This window comes from Neoarius graeffei, chromosome 16 (assembly GCF_027579695.1).
Source record: "Neoarius graeffei isolate fNeoGra1 chromosome 16, fNeoGra1.pri, whole genome shotgun sequence".
In the NCBI taxonomy this organism is placed as follows: Eukaryota; Metazoa; Chordata; class Actinopteri; order Siluriformes; family Ariidae; genus Neoarius; species Neoarius graeffei.
In genome coordinates, this window is record NC_083584.1 from 44230395 (window position 1) to 44258065 (window position 27671).

General features: G+C 42.2%; 2 protein-coding genes across 3 annotated transcripts; one reads left to right on the forward strand and one right to left on the reverse strand.

The window, feature by feature from the left end:
* Window positions 1–9489: 9489 nt before the first annotated feature.
* On the forward strand, window positions 9490–19000 carry cpsf4 (cleavage and polyadenylation specific factor 4). 2 transcript variants are annotated; one of them, XM_060943034.1, is made up of 8 exons: window positions 9490–9892; window positions 11596–11646; window positions 11763–11915; window positions 12003–12098; window positions 17573–17666; window positions 17748–17820; window positions 17902–18078; window positions 18186–19000. In XM_060943034.1, exons 1-8 carry the CDS (start codon window positions 9790–9792, stop codon window positions 18252–18254), a joined length of 816 nt encoding a protein of 271 aa, XP_060799017.1. In that variant the 5' UTR covers window positions 9490–9789; the 3' UTR covers window positions 18255–19000. The 2 variants fall into 2 exon arrangements, with proteins under 2 accessions (XP_060799017.1, XP_060799018.1); XM_060943035.1 differs by lacking the exon at window positions 12003–12098.
* On the reverse strand, window positions 18998–26936 carry atp5mf (ATP synthase membrane subunit f). Its single transcript, XM_060943036.1, has 4 exons — window positions 26834–26936; window positions 20969–21076; window positions 19353–19469; window positions 18998–19149 (listed from the first exon to the last, which is right to left on the reverse strand). The coding sequence occupies exons 1-4, from the start codon at window positions 26847–26849 to the stop codon at window positions 19121–19123; spliced, it is 270 nt and encodes an 89-aa protein (XP_060799019.1). The 5' UTR covers window positions 26850–26936; the 3' UTR covers window positions 18998–19120.
* Between the last annotated feature and the right edge of the window lie 735 nt (window positions 26937–27671).

Genomic DNA, 27671 nt, shown 5'->3' on the forward strand with positions numbered 1-27671 from the left:
TCAGCTTTATAAATCAAGTCTCTGAGGTTTAATTACTTCTCTGCCACTCCTGGTTCTGGTGGCAGACTCTGAGTGTAGAGGTGGCTGTTGTGGTGCAGGAGGGGCCTGTTCGGGAGGTAAGTGCGGTTGAGGGGGACCCTCTGATGGGCCCTCTAGAGGTAAGAGGTCTTTTCTGTTCCTACGCATAACTCCCTGTGGTCCATCCACCAGGTAGGCTCTCGGGGCTGTATGAGGTGACAGAACAGTCCCTTCAGCTTTTACATCTGCCATCCACACCTCAGTGCCTGGTGAGAGTGGGCTCAGGTCACGTGCGCGATGTCTTTTGTTGAACACAGCAGCATCCTTTTGTCTCCTCTCCCTTTCTGAAGAATGCAACTGCTCTCTGTCTGGAAGCTCAGGGAGCAACACAGAAGGAAGTTGAGGGACAGTGGTCCTGAGCCTGTGTCCCATCAGCAACTGTGCTGGGTTGTAGCCATTGGCTAGTGGTGTTGCTCTATAAGCAAGAAGTGACAGGTAAGGGTCTTTTGCTTTTTTGAGCAGGTTTTTCACTGTTTGAACATGGCACTCGGCTTCGCCATTACTTTGTGGATATTTTGGGCTACTAGTGATGTGCTTGAAGCCATAGTCCACTGCAAACTGAGCAAAGTGACTGGATGAAAACTGAGGCCCGTTATCAGAAACAAGGACTTCTGGGATGCCGTGCCTAGCAAACATTGATTTTAAATGCACAATTACATCCTCAGATCTTGTAGGTGTAAGTCTGGCTATTTCAACAAAACGTGAGTAGTAGTCTACAACTAACAGGTAAGTAGCAGAGTCCAGCGTAAACATGTCAGCACCCAATTTTTGCCATGGACGGTCTGGCAACTCAGACCTAATGAGTGGCTGTGCAGGATTGGTTCGTTCTTTGATGCAGGTTTGGCAATGCAGGTTTGGCAATGCAGGTTTGGCAAGCTCGTTCAACTGTCCACTCAATCCTGGCCACCAGGATTGGCTCGCTCTCTACACTTTATGACCCCCTGATGGCCCTCATGCACTTTCTCTAGGACAGCATTCCGCATGGCAGAGGGTATCACCAGTCTAGTGCCTGAGAGTAGGAGACCATTTTGCACTGTGAGCACTGCTCTTTCTCGCCAGTACTGTTTGAGGACTGCATTCAGTGTGGAGTACTCTGGCCATCCATTTTGACACATAGACATTACTTGTGAACAGGTGCTGTCTGCTTGAAGCTGCTCTCTAAGTTCTGCAAGGTAAGTGTCGCTGGCAGGTAAGTTACACATGATGCTATGCACATAAATGTTTGTGTCCTCCATTAAGCTATTGGCTGTGCTGCTGGCTCTGGTGCTATTGTTTACTGGTGCACGTGAAAGCGTGTCGGCTGTAAGAAGTGTCTTACCGGGTACATGGTGGACTGTGTAGGAGTAAGTCATGAGCCTCATACGAAATCTTTGAATTCGTGGCGGCAGGTCAGACAGTGCTTGATTCCCCAGCAGACTGACCAGGGGTTTGTGGTCTGTCTCGAGCTGGAAATGCTGCCCGATGAGGAAGGCCCTGAATCTCTCACATCCCCACATCAAGCCTAGGGCTTCTTTTTCCACTTGTGCGTATTGTCGTTCGGTCTCGGTCAACGATCTAGAGGCGTATGCAACTGGCCTCCATTCACCCTCTTCTTTTTGCAGAAGGACAGCCCCCAGCCCACATGAAGACGCATCCGCTGACAGCTTTAGCTCTTTGTTTGGGTCATACAGCGCGAGAACAGGCGGTGAAGACAGCTCCTGCTTCAGACGATCGAAGGCAGTCTGCTGAGCATGCCCCCACACCCACCCGTTTTTCTTGGAGAGCAGGTCTCTCAATGGCTTGTCTCTTTCTGCTAAGTGAGGAATGAATTTCCCAAGCTGCATGACCATGCCCAGGAAACTAAGTAATTCACTGACATTGGACGGCTCTCTCATGTCCTGCACAGCACTGGTTTTCTCCGGGTCAGGTCTCACTCCGTTGGCTGATATCACGTGACCTAAGAAGTTGACCTCTGATCTGTTCGGCTCGCACTTTTCCAGGTTCAGCGTGAGCCCTGCTTTGTGGAGTCTTGAAAGCACATTGTGGAGCCTTTCATCGTGCTCGGCCTGTGACACCCTCCATATGAGCACGTCATCGATATGGCACACTGTGCCTGGCAGACCCTCCAGCACGAGTGACATCCGCTGCTGGAAATGCTCAGGTGCAGATGTGATGCCAAATGGCAGTCTATTGAAATAAAAACGCCCAAATGGTGTAATGAATGTGGTGAGCTTGGCCGATTCTTCTGACAGGGGCACCTGCCAGAAGCCCATATTGGCGTCGAGCTTGCTAAAGATGCATGCACCTGCTAACATCCCTAGTGTGTGTTCGACTGAGGGCAGAATTAATTTCTCCCTACACACTGCTTCATTCAATTTTGTTAAGTCCACACAAATTCTCACCTTGTTATTCTTTTTAGGCACTGGCACCATACCGGCGCACCAATCCGTCGGTTCATCCACCCTGGATATTACACCTAATTGCTCCATGTGCTCAAGCTCTTCTTTAACTTTCCCTAGCAGGGGTATTGGAACACGTCTGGGTGTAGACAAAGAGTATGGTGTAGCGTCCGGCTTCAGTTTAATCGTGTATGGCTGTTGCACCCTACCAAGTCCACTGCACAGTGATGGGTAAGTCTCTTTCAGTGTCTGTGTGTCAATGCTATCGAGTATAGCCACCAGTCCGAGTTTCGTTATGGCAGGCCGGCCTAGCAGAGGAGTATGCAGGCCACGTACCACGTACAAATCCTCCTGAACTGTGTTCTCGCCCTTTTTGAGTGACTCACTGACTACTCCAACAACAGAAAGGCAACTGCCCCCCGGGCCGAAGAGGAGTTTGTCTGTTTGGGCCATTGGGCATTCACCATCGGATTCCATGATCGCCTTGTAGGTCTGATGCGGGATGACTGACACATCTGCCCCGGTATCAATCTTAAACCTGACTTTGTGTTTGCGAATCTCTAAATCCACTGACCATGGGTTTGTCCCTGCCTCAACAGAGCCCAGGAAGAGGCCGTCAGGCTGTTCATCTGCAAAGCCTACTGCATTCACAGATGTTGCTTTCCTACAGACCTTCTGGAAGTGGCCTTTCTTCCCACATGTATGACACACTACATTTTTAGCAGGGCACTTTCCCTTGCACTGTAAAATATAATAAGTTGACTTTACTTAAAAAAAATATGCAAAGTCGTTGCCTCAAAAAAAGTCATTTATGTTGATTTAGATAAATTAGATTGGGTTAACTTATTTTTTGTGAGTTTGCAGTACTCAAATTAACTTAGATTAGTTTGATTACATTAACTTATTTATTTTGAGTTTGCAGTACTCACATAAACTTATATTAATTTGATTACATTAACTTATTTATTGTGAGTTTGCAGTACTCATCTTATATAATTTTGATTACATTAACTTATTTATTTTAAGTTTACAGTACAAGTTAATGTAATCAAAATTATATAAGATGAGTACTGCAAACTCACAATAAATAAGTTAATGTAATCAAATTAATATAAGTTTATGTGAGTACTGCAAACTCAAAATAAATAAGTTAATGTAATCAAACTAATCTAAGTTAATTTGAGTACTGCAAACTCACAAAAAATAAGTTAACCCAATCTAATTTATCTAAATCAACATAAATGACTTTTTTTGAGGCAACGACTTTGCATATTTTTTTTAAGTAAAGTCAACTTATTATATTTTACAGTGTGGGATGAGCTGCATTTCCACATTTGTGACAGGTTAATTTCTTTGACTGACTTTTAGGCTCAGATCCACTTTTCTTTTGCTGCATCTTTGGCTTGAACTTCCCTTGCATTTGTTTCTTATTTTTGAACATCACAGCATCCACTTCCATGGCGCTTTTCGTGGGTTGAGCATCTGCTCTTAAATCAGACTGCTGTCTTTTGATTGCTTAGGATTGTCTTGCCATTGTGACAGATTTTTCCAGAGTCAAATTTTTGTCCAATTGCATCTTTTCAGATAATGCCGTGTCTCTCAGTCCAACTACAAGTCTATCACGAATCAGTTCCTCGTTCAGTGCACCGTAATTACAGTTTTGAGCAAGAGCATACAATGCAGTGATAAAACAATCCACAGATTCCGTTCCTGACTGCACTCTCCTATTAAATTTCGCCCTCTCATAAATGACATTTTTCTTTGGGACAAAGTACTTGTCAAAGGCATCTCTAACGGGTTTGTACTGGTGTCTTTGATCTTCAGTCAAGTTTAGGGTGGCCAGATTTCCCTAGTCTGAAACCGGGACACTTTTGCTCACGACCATGCTGGTGCACGCACACCTTTTTTTTACGTAAACGTGACACTCAGAGAGGTGCTCTTATCATTTTGTTGAAGCTCACATTTATCAACATCTCACATGAAATAAAACAAACAGGCATTTTGTTATCTAGTAGCATAGTGGTATACAGATCAGTTAAATTATGGTCAGACAACAGATTTTGTAATGGCTGAGAATAGGCCAGGCTATGTCCATAGGCCACATTTAAACTGATTTATTTCCCCTGTTTGTGAGAACACCAAGAAGAATGCATATGCACATGTAGGCTATATCTCTAAAATTGTATGCACTATAGCATGAACTTAAAAAGTAGATATGTGACCTCAACATAGCCTAGGTCAGAATCAACCTTACTAACCATTCCCCACAACTGAATGAATAAAGCAAGATGATGTGTACAAAAGTGAACACTTTAATGGAAGTGAACAAGCTGTTCAACACAGCAATATGGCCAAACTGTCAGAATGGTATGTTAAACAGAAACAAAAAAGAGACAAGTGATTTGAGAATATATACTACGGAAGCCGAGAGAGGTCCTTCATATAATCCTTTTTTTTATTCACCTTGTTATCCCGAGATAACGACATAATCATGGATTAAAGTTTTCCGTTGTGTGACGGATTGCCGTCAACACGATTTCCGTTTTACCGGGACAGTCCCGATTTGGGGTTGTGTGTCCCAAGTCCCGACAAAAGTCTGTCGGGACACGGACATGTCCCGGTTTTCGCCACTCGCGATGTTTGCGACTGAGCAGCGTGGGAATCATTAGCGGAGAAATGTCTGCATTTACTATTTTAATGAATTGACAGGAATCGCAAACTTTCCTGGTTACTGCCCCCTGGCCCTGTGGCATGGGTGTTTATTTAGCCACATTATTCCAGACAACAGAACGTGTTGCCATGCAACAATAAAATAAACATTAACTGGCGCGAATGTTCTTTGTCTAGCAGCTAGCAGCAGTAATGCCGCAGCAATTATGCCGAAAAGAAAATGTACCTTTTCCAAAGATTTACAGGGCACCTACCCCTTCCTCCGAGAGGTGCAGGACAATGCGCACGAAGCCTACTGCACACACTGTAAGTGCTTTGTTCTTGTACTGGTAGCCTGTGTTGCAAATGCTGTGCGCTCCTGTGCGGGCTTTCCTCGGGCTGTCGCCCCTCTCCTCCTTTACTGCTGAGAGAGGCCCTTCATATAATCTTTTTTTATTCACCTTGTTATCCCGAGATAACGACATAATTAATTCAGGATCTCGAGAAAACAACACAACTAATTCGAGATCTCGAGAAAACAAAACCGTTATTCCGAGATCTCGAGAAAACAAAACCGTTATTTCATGATCTCAGCTGGATCACTGTATCTCCGTCGGTAGAGATGAAGCCGGGCCAGTCTTCTGCGGAGGTGCCGCGGACTAATTTTGAAATTATCCCTTATTAAAAGACTTAATGCAATCTCTCCCTGTGTCAACCCCTGATCAAAATATTGCCTTATTAGGTGATCGATTATTCCAGACATTCTATTGACCGTCAGCATATCACAAGTCTCTTGGCGCACCTGAATGAACCATTTCTCAGCTGTTTACTCGAGATCATGAAATAATTGTTTTGTTTTCTCGAGATCTCAGAATAACTGTTTTGTTTTCTCAAGATCTCGAATTAGTTGTGTTGTTTTCTCGAGATCCTGAATTAATTATGCATGGATTGAAGCAAAAAAAAAAAAAATTATTTGACTGAAAATTTACGGGGGGGGGGGGGGGGGGGGGGGTTATGGGTGGATTTCGATGAAAATTTCATCGAAATCCACCCATAACACCCCCCCCCCCCGTAAATTTTCAGTCAAATAATTAAAAAAAAATTATTTATTATTAATAAAGTTATCAGTTCTAAGTTAACCATTCTCAGAATTTCATCAGGAAATTCTGAGAATGGCTAACTTAGAACTGATAACTTTATTATCAATTAATTAATGGATTAATATATTCAATTTATTGCACTTTCTTTCCATTGCTTCCGTATATTATTTTTTTGTGGCAAACCACACAAATGCAAGCGCCTGGAATGTTTAGTTTTTTGCACCATGAACTAAATGGCTTTCCGTTTTCACCTATTTCGTCCAGCCAAGCCCACCTCCACTTGTTTTTTACACCTTTATCGATGGCAGACACATCAGTGCCTTCTTTCATGTAAAGCGCATCCATGCTGCCGAAACCGGAAGCAGAATGACATGCTCCTCTGTGCTCGACGTCAATATAGAAAAAAGTTTGGATCTTCGCTTAAATTAAAATTGGGGTTTGACCTTACTTTGTGTTGAATACGACTTCAAAAACAATTCAAGATTTTATTAAGAGAAATATTGTGGCGGGCGGCACGGTGGTGTAGTGGTTAGCGCTGTCGCCTCACAGCAAGAAGGTCCGGGTTCGAGCCCCGTGGCCGGTGAGGACCTTTCTGTGCGGAGTTTGCATGTTGTCCGCGTGGGTTTCCTCCGGGTGCTCCGGTTTCCCCCAAAGACATGCAGGTTAGGTTAACCAGTGACTCTAACTGATCTGTATACTACTAGATAACAAAATGCCTGTTTGTTTTATTTCATGTGAGATGTTGATAAATGTGAGCTTCAACAAAATGATAAGAGCACCTCTCTGAGTGTCACGTTTACGTAAAAAAAAAAGGTGTGCGTGCACCAGCATGGTCGCGCGCAAAAGTGTCCCGGTTTCAGACTCGGGAAATCTGGCCACCCTATTCTGACACCATGTTATGTTGGTGCGGAGAGAAATACACGGCCAAGCATAAGTTGAGTTTACTCTTTTACTGAACTGTTATTAGAGGTTACATGTCTGGGCACATGCTGGTGCGTATCTGAATTTCCTCTAGCCCCCCGCATACGTCACTGTAACAAAACTAATCACACAACAGCCCTGATGAATAAAAACAGAATTGAAGGAAGGTGTACTTTCTTTTCCCCCATGACTATCATCATCATCATCATCTTCTTTTGGCTGCTTCTGTTAGGGATCACCACAGCGGATCATCCTTAACAATTTATGATCCACATATTTGATCTGGCATAGGTTTTACACCGGATCAGGGGCTTCAAAGTTTGGGAGAATAGCAGGGTACAAATAATTTACAGCAGGGTGCAAAATGGTAAAATGTCTGCCAGCGGCACACATAATGCACACAAAGCGTGCAGGGATAAATAGATAGATAGATAGAAGTATGAATTTTTCATGGGGCGGGATGGTCTGGAACAGGCCATCTAAAATTGGGATAACATTTACCTGGGACGGGTATTTGAGGCGGGTCGTCTAGCTTAAGCTTGATTAGCGTTGTTACGCACGCCAGTGTTTCCCACAGAAATTTTGGAGACTATGGGGGCAAGCCATGGGGGAGGCACGGGGGTTGTTTAAAATTGAGTGATATATGTTAAATATTAAGTTATTACTGAAAAACTATTGATTAAAAAAACAGACACTGAGAAATGGTCCTATAAACAACTTTACCAATATAAAAGATTACCAGGACTACAAAAATGCAGAAAAATAGGCTTTATTGTATGTGCAGTCTGTATTGTATGTGACGACTTGAGTTTTTCATGGATGTTTATGACTTTTTTTAGTTGTTTATTTTTTACTAAATCTATAATATGTTTGTATGTCTTTTTATGTAGTTATGTATCTATGGACCACTCTTGTGTCTGAAATAAAGGTTGATTGATTTACTTATCCAAATGCACCTGTTGGTTCAAAAGTTAAAGTGCAGAGAACCTCACAGCACAACATGAAGTTACCTTAAAATATAATATAAATGCCTCAGCTTTCATGTAAGAAAAAAAAAAACTATTAATACTAGTACTGTGTGCAGGCAGTCTCTCCTGAAGACTAAATCTCATCTCATTATCTCTAGCCGCTTTATCCTTCTACAGGGTCGCAGGCAAGCTGGAGCCTATCCCAGCTGACTACGGGCGAAAGGCAGGGTACACCCTGGACAAGTCGCCAGGTCATCACAGGGCTGACACATAGACACCCATTCACACTCACATTCACACCTACAGTCAATTTAGAGTCACCAGTTAACCTAACCTGCATGTCTTTGGACTGTGAGGGAAACCGGAGCACCCGGAGGAAACCCACGCGGACACGGGGAGAACATGCAAACTCCGCACAGAAAGGCCCTCGCCGGCCATGGGGCTTGAACCCAGGACCTTCTTGCTGTGAGGCGACAGCGCTAACCACTACACCGCCTGAAGACTAAATTAAACAATAATTATAAACTAATAAAATAAATGCCTCAGGCCTCATACAAGAAAAAAAAATTTGAACAGAATCTCTCAGTATGATGCTGAAGCTGCCTAAACAATGGAAAATAAAATACCATTTTGGCAAAAACGTTGGCATCCATTAATTTCTTGTATTAAGTAAAAAAATATGTTGCCAGATACTGCTGACGTTTTACAGCCCAAAATATGTTCAAAACCCGCCGAAATGCACTTAAAACCGCCCAAATAGGGCGGGAAACCGCTCAATCTGGCAACACAGGCGGCAGTAATGGCTGCACTCGTGTCGAGGATGTAAACACAGTTGACGCGGCAACGGACATACATGACATAGTGGATGTAATTTACGTTCACAACTTTTTTTGCTGTCAGAAATATTTAATATTAAATTTTGTGACTCGACTGACAATAGCCGGCGGCATAACAAGCCATAGCCGGCGATTTGCCGCTGGTGACCGGCTACTTTTGAGACCGCTGCCGGATGCCCTAGATAGATAGATAGATAGATAGATAGATAGATAGATAGAAAGGAAGAACTATACAAAAGAGAAAGCTCTCCACTGAAATAACTATAGTAGTAAAAGCTGGTCAAAAAAAGATCTCAGACTGGACTGGAAAAGGAAAAAAATAACAGTGAAGGGGAGCACTATAAAGATATGTAAGGAATGGGGGTAAAAGTGAGAAAATAAGAGGAGGTAATGAAAGGGGGAAAAAGTCAGGAGATACTTTCTTGGGGCAAATTTGATCGGATACCACAGTTTAACACACAAGCCAAATACACGCGATGTGAGTGGTAAGATGGCGGCCAGATGGCTTCACTCTAACGAGCCGATTCTACATCCTGACAGAGGTCAGAGGTCATGCGCGCGAACCGTTCCGGAAGTGCATCTAAACGGTGCTGGTGTTTTTATTAACGTGGTCTGATTGTGCCATGTGGATTTATGAAATCATTGTGTCTGAAAAAAAAAAGACATTGCAATTTCTCCAAATATTTATTTTTTAGCTTCTGGTCGTTTATATCAGCTGTATTACTCCACAACTAGCTATTTATCGAGCAGTGTCGCTAACTAGCCTAGCCTAGCATTGGGTAGAGTTGGGAGAAGTGTTTTCAAGTGTTAGTTAAATAAGTTCAGTAAGTGGGCAGGGGGGAAATAATAATTTACAAAAATGCAGGAAATAATTGCCAGCGTTGATCACCTAAAGTTTGATCTGGAGATTGCTGTGGAGCAGCAGTTAGGGGCTCAACCGCTGCCGTTTCCAGGAATGGACAGTAAGTGGAACATTAAAGGTGCACAACAATAACAAAAGACACTTTTACATTAATGTACACATCCGGAAATTACGTCTACACTAACATCGGAATGCACTATGATCAAAACTTTGTGGACACCTGACCATCACATTCATGTGTTCTGCTTGTTGAGCATCATATTCCAGATTTATTTATTCCCCGCACTTACTTTTCTGTGATAATAACCTCCACTCTTCTAGGAAGGCTTTCCACTAGATGTTGGGGCATGGCTGTAAGGATTTGTGATCAATCAGCTACAAGAGCATTAGTGAGATCAGGCTTGATGTTCAACAAGAACACGAAACCAGTGTTTCAGTTCATCCCAAAGGTGGTCACTGGGGTTGAGGTCAGAGATCTTCTTATTTCGCCACAGCAGATCTGTTCTGCGTATATGATTTACACCGGATGCCCTTCCTGACGCAACCCTTCCCAATCTATCCTGGCTTGGGACCAGAACTAAGCATACACTGGCTTGTGCAACTCCAGTGACTGGGTATTTTAGCTAATCTGTATATCTTTGAACCGTGGGGGAAACGGTGGCACGGTGGTGTAGTGGTTAGCACGGTCGCCTCACAGCAAGAAGGTTCCGGGTTCGAACCCAGCGGCCGGCGAGGGCCTTTCTGTGTGGAGTTTGCATGTTCTCCCCGTGTCTGTGTGGGTTTCCTCTGGGTGCTCCGGTTTCCCTCACAATCCAAAGACATGCAGTTAGGTTGACGTGGGGCGGCCTTGGGCTGAAGTGCCCTTGAGCAAGGTACCGAACCCCTGACTGCTCCCCGGGCGCTCTGGGCTGCCCACTGCTCTGGGTGTGTGCGCGTGTGTTCACTGCTTCAGATGGGTTAAATGCAGAGGATGAATTTCACTGTGCTTGAAGTGTGCATGTGACAAATAAAGGTTTCTTCTTCTTAAACCCATGCAGACACGGAGAGAATGTGCAAACTCCATACAGAAAGGCCCCCATTGGCCATGAGATTTGAGCCCAGAACCTTTTAGCTGTGAGGTGACAGCACTAACCACTGCACCAATGTGCCGCCCAGGAGTTCATCCACTCCAAACTTCTCAAAACATGTCCTCGTGGAGCGTTTTGTGCACAGGGGCACTGTGATGCTGGAAAAGCTTTGGAATGCTTAGTTCCACTTTTGCCCCTTTTCCACCAAGGCGGTACTTTGCATTTCGATAGCTGACTCTTGACCAGGAAGACTGGTTTGAGAGCAGCACCAATACCATTGATGGTTTAAAACCAAGAAATGCTTATGTCAGAGGTTGGGGGTGGGATTATTGTGACCAAGTAAAAAGTTGTGACCGTAAAAAAAACCCATAACTAGTGTAGCATCTAGACTACCTAATTCAGTTGTCCACCATTGTTGTTGTGGTGCTTGGTGAGAAAGCAGAGATGTATACAGTGACATAATGACGTGGCTCTATGGTGACTCGCTGGCCAGTGGAAAAGCAAACCGGTTTGCATGTTGAACCAACACTAGCACCTTGTTCATGCAAGTGGAAAGGAGGTATTTGTGGCACTGTTTGGATAATCAGCACATGCGTGTGATGATGATTAAGTGTCCACAAACTTCTAGCCATGTAGTGTATGTTTTATAGTGATGTAATAATGCAATAAGACATTGGGTGGATGTAGGATGCACTTCTGACTGGCACGCTGTAATCCTTCACGTTTCTCTTTGCAGAATCAGGTGCAGCCGTGTGTGAGTTTTTCATGAAATCTGCTTGTCTAAAAGGTAATTCAAAATTTTTTCAATTAATTTTATTGTGCCAGGACTGAGAGAAATGGAGATGCATGTCATACATCTGGTCATTTTGAGCACATTCTATACTGATCCCTTTCTCTCTGAAGGTGGAATGTGTCCTTTTCGGCACATTAGTGGAGAAAAGACGGTGGTGTGTAAACACTGGCTTCGCGGCTTATGCAAGAAAGGAGATCAGTGCGAATTTCTGCACGAGTACGACATGACGAAGATGCCAGAATGCTATTTCTACTCCAAATTTGGTTTGTATCTTTCTTCTGTTACTCATGTGATATAAAGGGTTTTTTTTAGTTATTTGAAAAAAAGACTGTGTATTTGTATTCTTTCAGGGGAATGCAGTAATAAAGAATGTCCTTTCTTGCACATTGACCCGGAATCAAAGATTAAAGACTGTCCGTGGTATGACCGAGGGTTTTGCAAGCATGGTAAGGCTTTAAGTTAAGCAAGTTCCCAAGAAAGAATTGTTTTCTGGCAGATTTTGAGAGTGGTTTCAAATTTGAAGCATCATCTTGTCTATCAATTTCTTGTAGACAAAAAAAAAAAAGTGTCTCGCATTACATAAGAACATTCCCAGAGCTTTCCCCAGAAAAAAATTCGGAGCGGTGCTATTGATGTGGAGCCCCGGCCTGGAAAATTTTTAAACTAGAGACTTCAAATGGTGCATTCTGGTGGCACAATTCAACATGATTAAATCTGCTGTTTTTTACCTTGTCAAATATACAAGGGGCAAAATTAAAAGGGTAAAATTAGATTTGAAATGAAAACACTTCGTAGCACACCTTTTCATTTTCCAATTCCAGGATGCCAGGAACAGAATCGAGGTCAAATCGCACAATAGCGCCATCTAGTGACCAGCGCCGAGAACGTGGTTTTATGTATGGTTTCGAATGGCAGTCAGTGCACGCAGCAAAACTCTTTATTTTCACTTCTGGGTTGAGTACCAGGATAGTCTAGATGTATATATTACAATATCTTCCTATTTCTATAGTTATTACTCATTTTCAGAGTGGAATAGGAGATATTTATGGTATTTAATTTTTTTTTTGGTGTGCAAGTGACTGCACGGCGCTGGCGTCGCACAGCGTCGCGCTTTGGGGAAAGCCTTGATTCCTGTCTTAATTCAGGAATATCAGCTCATCTTAAAGTGTCTTATTTCACATTAGGAAATCTTAAATTAATCGATCCTCAATTGGCATTCTGTTACCTAGCAACTGGTGATACATGAAACTGAACATGATGGGTTTTAAGCAAGGTTAATGTAAATCAGTTCCCTATCGGAGATGTACAGTGACAACAGTAAAAGACTATGTGTTGAGGGAGGAAGGAAACCTATTAGGCTTTCCCCCATCTAACATACCATAGGTCTAAAAGTAAAAGTAATCAAACTAATAATGATTAAAATGGTTAAATAAACATGCTTATCAATACTATAAAATATCATGTAAACTAATAGCTAAGGTACAAAATGTATAGAAAGGTAGGTTAATGTATAATATCAGTACAAGTGAATTGCGGAAAAAACTGTAGAGGTTTTCAGAGATAACGGTCATTTTGAAACGATTAAGCTGGTCAAAAGTTACTAGGGTAAGATCGAAGGTGATTTTTGAGGGCACTTTAAAACCCAAGTAGAAATTCTGATGGTGTGGGTAAGATTATTCCAGACTTTAATGCATTTGTATCGTGCACTTTATTGGGATAAGGATGTTAACATAGTAGTTTTATGTAAAGAATATAAAAGCTACTATTACAGACTACATACATATCATGGGAGTAGGGAGTTGCATCAGAGCCAAAGCGAATCAAGAAATTAAAAACACAAAACCATTTCATTGGTCTCTCTTGGACCTCATATCCCGGCCGTGGCATCGTCCAGATTTGAACTCGCGACCACCGAATGACAGCGCGAAAACAATGGTGGCTTTATAGAAGAACTGAAGGCAAATTTTTTTATTATCAAAATTCTATTGATCTCATTTTATTAAATATAGGAATGCATTTTTGATAGCTGTTTTGTCACTGCTATAGCAAGTTCTGAGTGTATGAAATATGCTATGTAATCTATCAGTCCATATGTCAAAGCAATGGCCGTAAATGAGATTCGTTGAGACCTGTGTGAGACATCGTAGGATGGAAGTAAAACGTACAGCGGAAATCAAAGTGACCAACATCTGCCAACGTTATCAAAAGACGCGCGTGCCCTCTTTCGAATGCTGATGTAATCAAGCCAGAAGTTTTGTTTGTTTTGATAGCAATCAGGAAAGTTTGAAAAAAGTAGGCAGTAATCGTCATTTAAACTTGTTTTTGTGCAATGTTTCATTTGGAAAGCAGTTTTCAAAATGGTGGCACTGACCCTTCACGTTTCAAAGCCTTGCACAAGTCTCGTGAAGATCGCACGGATAAGCGACGCCTGCCGTGGACCAAACGAACTAAGTTCAACATGGCTAAAAACCAAATAGGCCGATAAGTATAATATTTAATTGCGATTAGTTGCCAATACGAGTCACGATATAAGGTTACTAAAACCGAAAACGTAATTGAATAACACGTTAATTAAGAAATAAAACAAGTTTAAAAATGACTTCAGTTCTCTTTTAAAGCCCAACAAAACTCTTGGCCCATACTTCATTTGTTGATCAAATGACCAGCAAGGGCCCTGATGTGGCCCTGCATTTCTTAATTAAAAATTAAACTTGATAACATCAATTTATCCATTTTAAAAGTTGCGATATTGCTGAGAATAGGCTTCCCTGAATGCAGCCCTTTGCATTGAAACTGGATATCTGCTTGTGACGGAGCACACGCACTAGTACACAGTTTACATTCGTAACACAGAGCCATCGAATCAAAAGTTTTCTGTAACCATGTAATTTTTACTGGCAACAAAATTTGCACATTGAATCCGTTTGCCAATAGACTTCACTTTCATGAAGTTTAAATCTCACTGTGCTAGATAACGCATACACAGTACTGACACAGATACGAGTAAACAATGGTCGTTGTTGCAGCACAAATGAGATTCTTGCTGTCTAAAAAGATCACTTTTCTCAGTGAATAAAAACAAACAAAAGTACGTCACGGAAAAATACAAGGGGCGGGAAAACCCCCCCACTGTGAGTAGCCAGAGATGCAGCGTTTATGGGCGGCAAAATCACTGGCTGCTGGCAGTTATCAACAGGGCTGCTGTGTCTGGGATTTAGATATCTGATGTATGTACACTACCGTTCAAAAGTTTGGGGTCACTTTGAAATGTCCTTATTTTTGAAAGAAAAGCACTGTTCTTTTCAATGAAGATCACTTTAAACTAATCAGAAATCCACTCTATACATTGCTAATGTGGTAAATGACTATTCTAGCTGCAAATGTCTGGTTTTTGGTGCAATATCTCCATAGGTGTATAGAGGCCCATTTCCAGCAACTCTCACTCCAGTGTTCTAATGGTACAATGTGTTTGCTCATTGCCTCAGAAGGCTAATGGATGATTAGAAAACCCTTGTACAATCATGTTAGCACAGCTGAAAACAGTTGAGCTCTTTAGAGAAGCTATAAAACTGACCTTCCTTTGAGCAGATTGAGTTTCTGGAGCATCACATTTGTGGGGTTGATTAAATGCTCAAAATGGCCAGAAAAATGTCTTGACTATATTTTCTATTCATTTTACAACTTATGGTGGGAAATAAAAGTGTGACTTTTCATGGAAAACACAAAATTGTCTGGGTGACCCCAAACTTTTGAATGGTAGTGTAAGCTTGGACAAGTGTATTTGACAGATTGCATGACGGTTCTGGAAGAGTCTGAATTATCGCTCACTTTTCTTCCTGTTTCTGTAATCTTTTCCCATGTGAACCACCTTGTGCTTACCAAAATGAAATGTGTCCACAGCGTGACCAGGGCTGATGAAATGTAGCTATTACGCCGCTTGTAAAAGTAATTCCTTTATAGGATTGGGGATGGCAAAAAAACCAAAAAGAGTTCCCTTTGCAATGTTCAGGCTTATTTTTTACACCCAAATGCTTGACACTTGGGATTTGGGCATCTATCAGGTTGTTTACAACAATATAGAACCGCGAGATGGCCTAGTGGTTAGCGTGCCCGCCTCTCGACCGGGACATCGCAAGTTCTACTTGCAGTTGGGTCATACCATCATAAAAATGGTACCTACTGCCATCTGGCAAGACACGCTGCAATATAGATGCGGGTAGGGAAGTCAAACTCATGCGGTTACCAGAGGACCTGCCCCCCACTGTAACCCAAGCTGTATAGGCGAGAGGCTGAGGGCTTTGGAAACTGAGATCAGTGCCACACCCATATGCTTTAAAGAGCTGGTTAGTACTGGGACAGAAGACTGCCTGGGAAGACCAGATCCTGGCGTGAGAGGGACTTTGACTTTTTTTTTTTTGGACCACAATATAGAAGTGATGTATCCACTAGATCTCAGCCTCGGTCTGTCATGTGATGTGTAAGTGATGTCACAATCTGGGATTCTCTCACGTAATTTGCACTCAGAGTATTTATACTTCGGAGAGAGTAAGATGTCAGCACACAGGGACATTGTTTTTCTTTTAAAATAAAATCTGTATACAGGTATAAATATGAACAAGTGAACAGTGCAACGTGCCTTATATGGATATTATCTGTCAGTATAAAGGAGTTTATTTTTTGGTTTTGTTTGTTTACAGAGCTACAAAAATGTCTTAAAGCTAGGGTAGGTGCATTTTTGGAGAAGCATTTTTGTTATAAAAATTCTCTTTACATTCTGAGAGCAATGAGAAAATCACATGGTCCGAAAAAGAAAGAAAAAAATCAGTCATGTATGGCAATCACAGGGCTGTAAAAAAAAAAAACTCCATGCACTCATCTCATCTCATTATCTCTAGCCGCTTTATCCTTCTACAGGGTCGCAGGCAAGCTGGAGCCTATCCCAGCTGACTACGGGCGAAAGGCGGGGTACACCCTGGACAAGCCGCCAGGTCATCACAGGGCTGACACATAGACACAGACAACCATTCACACCTACGGTCAATTTAGAGTCACCAGTTAACCTAACCTGCATGTCTTTGGACTGTGGGGGAAACCGGAGCACCCGGAGGAAACCCACGCTGACACAGGGAGAACATGCAAACTCCGCACAGAAAGGCCCTCACCGGTCACGGGGCTTGAACCCGGACCTTCTTGCTGTGAGGTGCCGCCCCTCCATGCACTCATTGCACGTTACTGCAAACTTCCACAAGGCTTGGCAGATATATTGCAGACATAAAGCTAGCGAGGTAGTTGACAGATGTGAATGTTAACAATAGCCGGGCTTGTTGTTTACAGTCATTATGATGATAATGTTAGTCGTTTTCTTACATGTGGATGAAACCTGAGGTAATTGGATATGACAACCGTGCATTACGCTCCTCTCCTCAGTGCTCTCTCTCAGCGACTCGTCCTCCAGCAGTAATCAGGCGGTTCATGTGTTTTGGAGGTGTGGCTTTGGGGAGAGTGCTGAAGGGAAGGGGTGGGAGTAATCTAGCTTACTTTTACTACTTTCCCCAAAATGACTTACCCTAGCTTTAAGCCACCATTAAGGTTATCCTGAAGTTTTGGTGAGGTAGATTGCTTCTGTAATCGTATTTCCTGCCTGGATTTCAAATGAAGAATAGTTGGTGTGCTAAATGAGGTCTTTACAGTAGTCATAATTATTCAGCAGAAGATTTTTCTGTAATACAATCTCTGGTCTCGTATAACCGAAGAGAAGTGCCTTAGTGTCACCCTGATGGTAAACTGTACTGTAAGGACTTGGGATGAAGTGAACCGGTGATCTTTTTGCACTTGAAACACTTTTAGAAAAGAGTAATGTCCATATGGAGTGAGCATATCATCTGGGTGAACACTTCCCTCCTCTTTTGTCTTGATTAAGGCCCGGATTGCCGACACAGACACACGAGGAGGGTCATCTGTGTTAATTATCTAGTCGGCTTCTGTCCTGAGGGCAAGTCATGCAAGTTTATGCAGTAAGTACAGTCATTTCACATCAAACATTCATTATGAACAGCTTTGTTTTGAGCTTGATCACAACCAATGATTGTTTCTAGCCCACGCTTTGAGCTGCCTATGGGGACAAATGAACAGCCACCTCTGCCTCAACAAGCCCAGACCCAGCAAAAGGTATTGGATCTTTTTATTTTTAGAACAAAGCACAACTGCAATGGCAAACACTAATTTTATTTATTTTTTATTCCACAATAGCAAAGCATACAGAACTTAAACAGATCATCGTTGTCACTGATCCAGTTAACCAACAACAACTCCATTGCCAATAACAACCATCAAAAACCTGCACACATTCTCGGAGCGTCACAGCCTCAGAACAACACGGGTGGCCCCCGAGGCCCTCGTCCACTGGACCAGGTCACATGTTACAAGGTCAGAGTTTATCCTTCTTTTCTGTCTGTGCGTGCGCACGCACGCACGCGCAGTTTGGTTTATCCTGGGAATCTTCAAACTGCTTACATTCTCTTTCATTTTTGCAGTGTGGAGAAAAGGGACATTATGCAAACAAATGCACAAAAGGACACCTGGCTTTCCTAAGTGGACAGTAATGTTCTTCTGCACCGTGTACGTGCGAATAGACTGCTGGGATTTCATCTCGTAAAACGAACACGGATTGCTCCGTTAGCTTTCCAGTGGTCACGGTAGTGGACATTCTTTGCCAAGTTCATGTGCTGGATGTTGGCCAAATTGGGTTCTCTGACCCTATCTTTTCGGTAGGCAGAACAAAGGTAATAAATCCAGCCAGCCTATTTGATTTGAATAGTAAAGCAGTATATTATTTTTTTAAGCTCAAGTCTATACTGGTGAAATCTAAGGGGAAATAAAATATTCTGACTGATAACAGAAGAGATAAAAATCCTGGGGATGAATGTGGTACTGTTTATATTCACTGTTACACAGTGCTCATTAATATCTACAGTACGGTCAAATCAGACTTCAGGAGTCGAACCATAAAACAAATACTTGGATTTTGATTGGATAATTTTGCTGTAAAGCAGCACTGGCTTTTTATGAACCTTTGAAATTAGTTGACTTTCAGGTGTAGATGTAGGTTTGAGTGAAGTGTGATTTGTTCACGGCGTGTTTTATAGTCATTGAATTTCTTCCATGAAAGGTGTACAAGTTTGTTCATTTGTAAAATTAGAGATTAGTACTGTTCTAAACCAAACCTCACAGTGAAATGTTTTTTTTTCCCTTCTTTGGTAATGTAAAACAGCTGATTTTGTCAGCAGACATTGTGTTTTCAGACTGTGAAACATTTAACACTTTAAAAATAAAACCTACACAAAAATCACTTAATTTTAGTTTATTTCTTGGTCACAAAAATTTACACAACAGCCACAACAGAAAGGCGTGTCTGAGGACACTTGAGGACAGCACACGAGTCTCAGTGGTCCACGATGTCCAAAACGTGTCAGTGGTACTTCCTCCAGCGGTCGTGCTCTGTTACAAAGAAAAGAAAAACGTCTCCATGAAAACGCGTCACGGATTCAAGTTCAGGAGTGCTCAGAGCAGTGCTGAGTTTAGTGTTCTACCTAAACGAGCTCGTTAGAACAGCCATCACAGATAAATCTATTACTGCGGCCCTCCAGGACACACATCTGATACGATGAGTATAAAGAACAAAACAGTTTAATGTTACTTACTAATATGATCATATTCCCAAACATAACTCAGCACAACATAACCGGCGAGGATCATGGCTACGCCGCCAAATCCTCCCTTCTTCACGTTAATGTACTTGTTGTAATATCTTTCATAGCCTGGAAGAGAATACACCAGATGAACATTTTTTTTAATTAATAGTCAAGATGAAGCATAGGATTGCAACCTTTTCAACACATTTCAGATCAAAATTCCATTACACTCGTCCCTAACGTTTCCTCTGGCTTTATTTGGCTGCTATCAGTAGTGGTTTGTTCGTCAATGTAGCCGATGGCTTCCCCCCTTCTTTTTATGGATTTCTTTCCTTGACCATTTTTGTGCTGCAGCTTTACTTTTAAAATTCCAAGTATAAAGAAAGGCCAATTATGTGAAACGACAATTCATCTGAATTTTGGGGGGAATTTAAAGCCTTCATTTCATCACACAGTACTGTGCAAAAGTCTTAGGCACCTTTAGTACAACCTTTGCTGTAGACTTATTTTATGACTACTTCATTATCTAGTTGGTGCAAAACCACTAGATTACATGTTAGTTTTCCAACACAAAGTTAAATATTACAGAAAAATGTCAGTGTAAAAAAAAAAAAAGCAGGAGATCATTGTATGCATGAGACTTTTCAGACAAATAATGAAGGTTGCTGGGTTTTGGTGCAAAATGAAGACGTGAGTGTGACAGTCAAAGTGTCCAGAAGAACTGTGGCTGGTTCTGTAAGATGCTCAGTAAAACCTACAGCTCATTTCCTTATCAAACTGCACTCATTGTACATGAGACTACTGTTTTTTTTTTTTTTAAAGCAAAGGGTCACCTCACACCAAATATTACTGCTTACTGTTTTTTTTTTTAAAGACATCACTTCATTTCATTATTTTTGAAGGCATCTTTCTTCTACAGAATTTTACACAATACTGTACTTTAGAGCACAGTGAAATTCTCTCTCTGCATTTAACCCATCTGGAAATGTGAGCATGCGCATACACCCCGAGCAGTGGGCAGCTGTGCTGCAGCTGCTCAGGGGCACTTCAGCCATGGATGTGGAGGGAGGGGAAGTGCTGTTCATACACTGCCCCCGCCAACACATTCTCCTGCTGGTTCAGGGGAACTTTTTGGTCCCAAAAGCTGCTTCTCTAACCTTTAGGCCATGGCTTCCCCATGTGGGAGGGAGGAAAACCGGGAATGATAAACTGACCAATCTGATTTCATTGCTTGTGGCAGCACGGTGGTGTAAGTGGTTAGCACGGTCACCTCACAGCAAGAAGGTTCTGGATTCGAGCCCAGCGGCCGGCGGGGGCCTTTCTGTGTGGAATTTGCATGTTCTCCGTGTGGGTTTCTAACTCCCAAATACTACCCAGGCGCTATTAGCATGGGTGCTAACAGCCATGTGTGTGCTCATTGCTTGTGTCCACGCGCACGTGTGTCCTCACTGCTTCAGATGGGTTAAATGCAGAGGGGAATTTCACAAGCATGTGATGAATAGTGTGTTTTTTTTTCTTCCCCTCTCTACAATTCAGGACAAGACTACAAATGACAGTTAAAACTGGACACTTGAAAACTAGACCACTATCAATCCTATTTCAACATTTGCCACAAATGGCCTCACCTCTGCGAACAGAACCAAGGAGGCCATTTGGAGTGAAGTCTCTTGTTCCAAGCCAGGAGGGCAGCTCACCAAGCTTCACCTCCATAAGCCTCTTCTCAGCCATGGGCACTGGAGACACAAAAACATGTAGTCAATTTGTGTTTCTAAAACTAGAGCTTGTTATGCCAGCATTTATTACAGTAACAAAATTAAAGAGCTGTCAAATCTGGTCTGTTTCACACTGTGCAATTTCACCAGTCTTAAGATTATAACCTCATCCCACTGTATTAGATGATGCCAATAAAATCTTGGCTGAACTCTAGAACAGAGTATACAATAACATTCTCCATGTGAGATTCTGTAACCACAGACCTGTGATTATTAAAATATTACTATTTTCTGCTTACTGGTGCAGAAAATGTGATCACCATTGCTGTCCACAGGGTTTCATGTGATCCTCTAGCATCCTCCCATTGGTGGCACTTGAGCATAGCGAAGAGCATCACACTCATTTTTATTTGAAATCTCTCACATCGCCAGAACTTCTGGAGTCATCTGCTGTCTTTGGTCACAGCAGCAGTGGCACTAAACTGTGAGCATGGCATACTACTGTGCTCCAAGACCATTGATCTTAATTCACAACCAAAGAATTCTTTTACACTCCATGACCGCAAACAGTGAGCCAACATTAAGGTATGCCGGGATCAGACTACACAAATTCAGCCCAAATGAGACACGATTTCCAGAACTGGGCCCAAATATAAACATCAGGCACGTCACCCAATCCTTGCAGCACGACATAATCGAAGAACAGCGATGTGGCACCTGTCAATTTAACACCTCGATTAAAATTCTAGCATGTCAATTTTTTGTATCTTTTTGACAACTCCTGAGGTGCTCCTTGATTGCCTTCTCCTCGATGATGCTCAAAGATACGAGCAATGACTCACTGGGGTCAAACATGTAGTGTTTCCAGTCTCCAAATCCTGACATGGTAAGAAATTATGGCACTATGATTGTCTAAAAACATTGTAAAGTCTGATCCCAGCATTATTGAGGTATTTCACCCACGTGACCAAGTCACGTGATGCAGCCATTTTGGAGGGCACGCTTAAGTCCTTCAGTGCAAGGCGGTATGAGATGGTGGAGACCTTTGCACATTTTAACAAGAAAGTAAGCAGTGATTCGTGTTCAACTGGATCTGTCTTTTATCACAAACACTGTACCCAGCCTTGGTATGGAGCCAAGGTTGTCGACAGAAGTCAACAGTTTGATGAAGGATGACCCCAGCAGTTTGAAACGGTACAAGGTAGGCTATGTTCACAACACTGTCTTGTTACTCGGGGGATCCGAGATCCCCTGAAACAGACATGAGATCCTTTGAAAACATGATTTGGGAAATGTTGGGGGGTCTCTAAAATATTGGCAAAATGATGTTTATTGACATAGCAATCGTGTGTAACGGGGAGCATTTGCATCTCCGAAGTGTTGTGTTTACATGACAACGACTGCTGCTGCCAGGTTGGTTGTTGAGTAGCCTGACTGTTTTTTTTTTTTCTTGCGTGTGGTATCATTGTTGACGCGAGGTTGTTTTTTGAACATGCCAATGCGGACACGATTTCCCCTGATGAGTTATGACTTCAGACGCGATGCGTGTGTGGAGGTGTGGAGTCCGCGTGATATGTGCATAAGATAGGCTTCTCATGTGTTTGGAGATCCGCGCTCTTTTTTCCCCCCTTTCTCTCTTTTTACTTAATTTCCCTGTTTTATTTCTGTGTCCCGTTTCTTTCTAGCCTCTGTTATTGCGTTTTATGTCTGATGTCTGCTACATGCAACCCTAGACAAATTAACATTGTCTTGTTTCACTGCTCAGATGGATTAACAAACACTGACCCATTTACTTTTTGCTATATATTTTATCAAAATTGCGTTAACTGATAAACTAACCTGAAATGAAATGATCACTGCAAAGTCTGGAGTACTCTGTTGGCTCCCAATCCTGTCTCTTCACAGCTGCAATCCCTCTTGTCTGGGTCAGTAGGAAACCGGTAGTGATGTGTCGGTCGCGAACGATCCGGTTCAAAGAGCCGGCTCTTTGAAGTGAACGACGGGAGCCGGCTCTTCGGTGGGAGCCGAAAGAGCCGGCTCCTTATAGTAAGAAGAGCCAAAAGAGCCGGCTCCCGAAAAAGAGCCGAAATTCCCATCACTAGAAACCGGTAAAAGGAGAGTCCTGCCTGTTGTGGCAGCCCACAGCACAACAAGCAAACACCATGGTTATTTATAGAGTGCTTACTGACAAATTAATCTATTCTAGGTGTCTGTAACGTTTTTTTTTTCAAGCCGGTTCTCCCTCTCTGTCTGCAGCATTAGTATGTAGCTTGACGTTCAAAATGGCGGACACCGGGGCGTCACGTGACCCTGTGATGTCAGGTGAAATACCTCAATACAGCCTGCTAACTTCACCTTCTCCACAGTCCTGCATTTCTAAACAATATCTTACGGATACTTATACAGAACATTAACATTTATGCGGAAGATTAAAAAACCTATTTTTCTAAAGGGAACTTTAATCTTGAATGTTAATTTAGAAAAGGAAAAAAACTAAGCTTTTAGCAATAAGACTCCTTTTACATACTTTAGGTATTTATTTCAATGTATTTAATAATTTGCTTCTTGTCTTGTATGCAGTAGTGTGCTTGGTTATATTTTTCTATGCTATTGAGGTATTTCACCTGACGTCACAGGGTCACGTGACGCCCCGGTGTCCGCCATTTTGAACGTCAAGCTACATACTAACGCTGCAGACAGAGAGGGAGAACCAGCTTGAAAAAAAAATGTGTTACAGACACCTAGAATAGATTAATTTGTCAGTAAGCACTATAAATAACCATGGTGTTTGCTTGTGCTGTGGGCTGCCACAACAGACAGGGACAGCGTGCAGGACGCTCCTTTTACCGGTTTCTAGTGATGGGAATTTCGGCTCTTTTGGCTCTTCTTACTATAAGGAGCCGGCTCCCAAACGGCTCCTGAGATTTTATTTTTGATTTAATTGCTGCAATTAACTAGTTAATTAATTACATTATTATTTATATTTTATCAATAGGATGTTTTCCATTTTATTTTTTAGTTTTTGTAGCTATTGTAAAGCTTTGTAAAGTATAGCAGTGTAACAATGTTCTAGCTATAGAAATAAAACTTACTTACCAATTAATAAATTATTTTCTCACAAACAATGCAAAACTGTTATATTACCAATATAAAATACACAGCTGATTTTCCCCTCCTCAGGTGCCTCACAGACTCCTCTCCCCTGCGCTCCACAGCTTTAAGCATTACACCAATTTTCGTATTTTCGCAGCTGTGAATGACATCAACCCCCCCAACCAAAAAAAGTAGGCGCACACCATGCTACTTTTTTTCCTTTGAATGGTAATAGACAACACAAAGACGCAATCGGACAGCAACTTTTTTTGTGAAAGTCTCTAAGTCTCTCTCTGAGGCACCTAAGGACAAAAAACTAATTCGGCTCCCCGAAGAGCCGGCTCTTTGAACCGGATCGTTCGCGACCGACACATCACTACCGGTTTCCTACTGACCCAGACAAGAGGGCCAAATGGATTGCAGCTGTGAAGAGACAGGATTGGGAGCCAACAGAGTACTCCAGACTTTGCAGTGATCATTTCATTTCAGGTTAGTTTATCAGTTAACGCAATTTTGATAAAATCTCATCTCATCTCATTATCTCTAGCCCATAGACGTCGCCAGACCCATTTTAGGGTAGCTCCAGCCACCCTATCTTATGGCAAAGCCACCCTATATTTTTTGCCCTTTTTTAAATTATTTATATTTTTATTTTTTTTCCCCCCAAAAAAACAAAGGCAGTAAAGCACTGAACATGAGCCATCAAGAACGCAAGTTAATCCGAACAACAGTTTCTGCTTGCTTATTTATTGTTTAATGCAATATTATTAATATCGTTATGATTCCTCCTCATTGGCTCTGTGTCAAGCGTCACGTCGAGTGGTAGGCTAGTAGGACTTAAAAAACTACGCGGGCATTCTGCAGCAGGCGCGGTGCGGGCTTCCATTGAGTTGGGTTTGCAGAGAGTCAGAATTCTATGCTTTCATTTGCAGACACACACGGTGAGATTGTAATTTGATGTCAGTGGTTCGCATTTGCTTAACTTTACCTAGGCTATATTGAGCAATGGGTAGTGAGGAAAGGCGATATTGTAGCTTTTCTATTTCAACTGTAAATCTGGCACGTTAGCATGGTGAACAAACTTACTAAGCTGTGTGGGTTGTAGCCTACTAGCATTAGTTTTGGCATGGAAAAAGATTATCTGTCTGTCTATCCTTTGGCTAGATGGATATACGAAGATTTTTTAAGAAAGGGAGTCTGGTGAAGTTGCTTCAGCAAGCAATTAAATGATGAAAGCAATTTTAAAATAGAATAGAAATGGTGGGAAGTGTGTCCCCAAGGTGTGATGCTCTTGAAATAATGAATTGATTGACAGCCTTAGTAGGTGCTCTGAAAAATGTTCGGCGCGCGCACAATACCTTTTCTCCTCTGGGTGCTAAGCTACCCGTGTCTCTCAAACCTAGTGACGTCCCTGCTCTAGCCGCTTTATCCTTCTACAGGGTCGCAGGCAAGCTGGAGCCTATCCCAGCTGACTACGGGCGAAAGGCGGGGTACACCCTGGACAAGTCGCCAGGTCATCACAGGGCTGACACATAGACACAGACAACCATTCACACTCACACCTACGGTCAATTTAGAGTTACCAGGTAACCTAACCTGCATGTCTTTGGACTGTGGGGGAAACCGGAGCACCCGGAGGAAACCCACGCGGACACGGGGAGAACATGCAAACTCCACACAGAAAGGCCCTCGCCGGCCCCGGGGCTCGAACCCAGGACCTTCTTGCTGTGAGGCAACAGCGCTAACCACTACACCACCGTGCCGCCCCAATTTTGATAAAATATATAGCAAAAAGTAAATGGGTCAGTGTTTGTTAACCCATCTGAGCAGTGAAACAAGGCAGTGTTAATTTGTCTAGGGTTGCATGTAGCAGACATCAGACATAAAACGCAATAACAGAGGCTAGAAAGAAACGGGACACAGAAATAAATAAATAAATAAACAGGGCTCCATACCAAGGCTGGGTACAGTGTTTGTGATAAAAGACAGATCCAATTTAACACGAATCACAGCTTACTTTCTTGTTAAAATGTGCGAAGGTCTCCACCATCTCATACCGCCTTGCACTGAAGGACTTAAGCGTGCCGTCCAAAAATGGCTGCGTCACGTGACTTGGTCACGTGGGTGAAATACCTCAATTACTGTCTTGATTGTAAGAAGTTGTTACTTTAAATTAGTTAATTAGTAAGTACAAAAATTGTTCAGGAACTTATTTTCCAGGTTGGTTAACGCTGTAAGCAAAAGTCAGGCCTGCATTGGGGTTTGATTACAGTCATCAAGCTGGGATTAGTAAAAGACTAGCCTTTATAAACATGCTAAGTGCTAGTTAGCCGTGTTTTGCCCTAACTAGCAGTCATTCGGTTATATGCCCACTTTTGACATGACAACATGCAAATCGTGCAGCCTAAACACAAAATAAAAGGAGTAATTAAAGTGATATAACCCCCCCAGTGTTAAAATGAACTCGTTCACACCAGAACCGACAAACCACAAGAGTGTGACACAAAGTCCTTGACTTGACTCGAGCTCGCTTGCGCGCGCTTCCTCAGGTCTTTATCACATTAATTGCTTACAAATAATATTACCACCTGCTTTACTCGTCTACTGGAACATAATAAACGACCTGAATGTAACCATACGATAGTTCATTAGGTATATAAACGCAACCCATTCCCCCACCCGTACCTGGTCTGTCCGCCATCTTGCTTTAAGGTCGGAAGCTGCCGGCCGCGCTGTATGTTGGGATTAAGATGGAGTGGAAGCGCAAGGGGCGGGGCGCACAGAGTTACACAGAAGACTAGATTCCTCACCGCGTGTTCCAGAACGTCCCCACAGGGCGGCCATCTTACCACAGACACGCAAGCACAGCACTCACATTATGATTTACAGGAAATCAAAGTACTGACTTTGATGACAAGATGATGTGTGTTTTAATTGTAGATGTTTATATCAGTATGTTTAGTTTTATTTTAACTGCACATTGGAGCCTAGTCAAATGAAATTTCAATCTTCTGTGCTAACATATATTGACTTTGACATGATAATCAGCTTTGAATGTTCTTTTTGTAAATGTAAAGAGATCTTTTTATCCTTGGAAGTATAACCACGTGATTAATTAAATGCTTTTTTTTGTCACAAACTACCGTGAGTCGCTGTCGCTGTTTTATACTATTACTTACTCGGGCAGTGCATTTGTTATTATGCTGTGATGTGAGTTTGCGTTTTTATGCTATGATGAGAGTTTGCATTTGTTATTATGCTATGATGTGAGTTTACATTTGTTATTATGCTGTGATGTGAGTTTACATTTGTTATTATGCTGTGATGAGAGTTTGCATTTATTATGCTATGATGTGAGTTTACATTTATTATGCTGTGATGAGAGTTTGCATTTGTTATTATGCTATGATGTGAGTTTACATTTGTTATTATGCTATGATGTGAGTTTGCATTTGTTATTATGCTGTGATGAGAGTTTGCATTTGTTATTATGCTATGATGTGAGTTTGCGTTTGTTATTATG

Coding starts and splice junctions, on each gene's coding strand:
- cpsf4 (XM_060943034.1), top strand. CDS start 9,790: ATGCAGGAAATAATTGCCAGCGTTGATCACCTAAAGTTTGATCTGGAG. Junction 17,667..17,747: donor AAGTCATGCAAGTTTATGCA/GTAAGTACAGTC, acceptor GATTGTTTCTAG/CCCACGCTTTGAGCTGCCTA. Junction 17,821..17,901: donor AAGCCCAGACCCAGCAAAAG/GTATTGGATCTT, acceptor ATTCCACAATAG/CAAAGCATACAGAACTTAAA.
- atp5mf (XM_060943036.1), bottom strand. Junction 19,470..20,968: donor CCTTGGTTCTGTTCGCAGAG/GTGAGGCCATTT, acceptor ATTCTCTTCCAG/GCTATGAAAGATATTACAAC. Junction 19,150..19,352: donor TTGGGAATATGATCATATTA/GTAAGTAACATT, acceptor TCTTTGTAACAG/AGCACGACCGCTGGAGGAAG.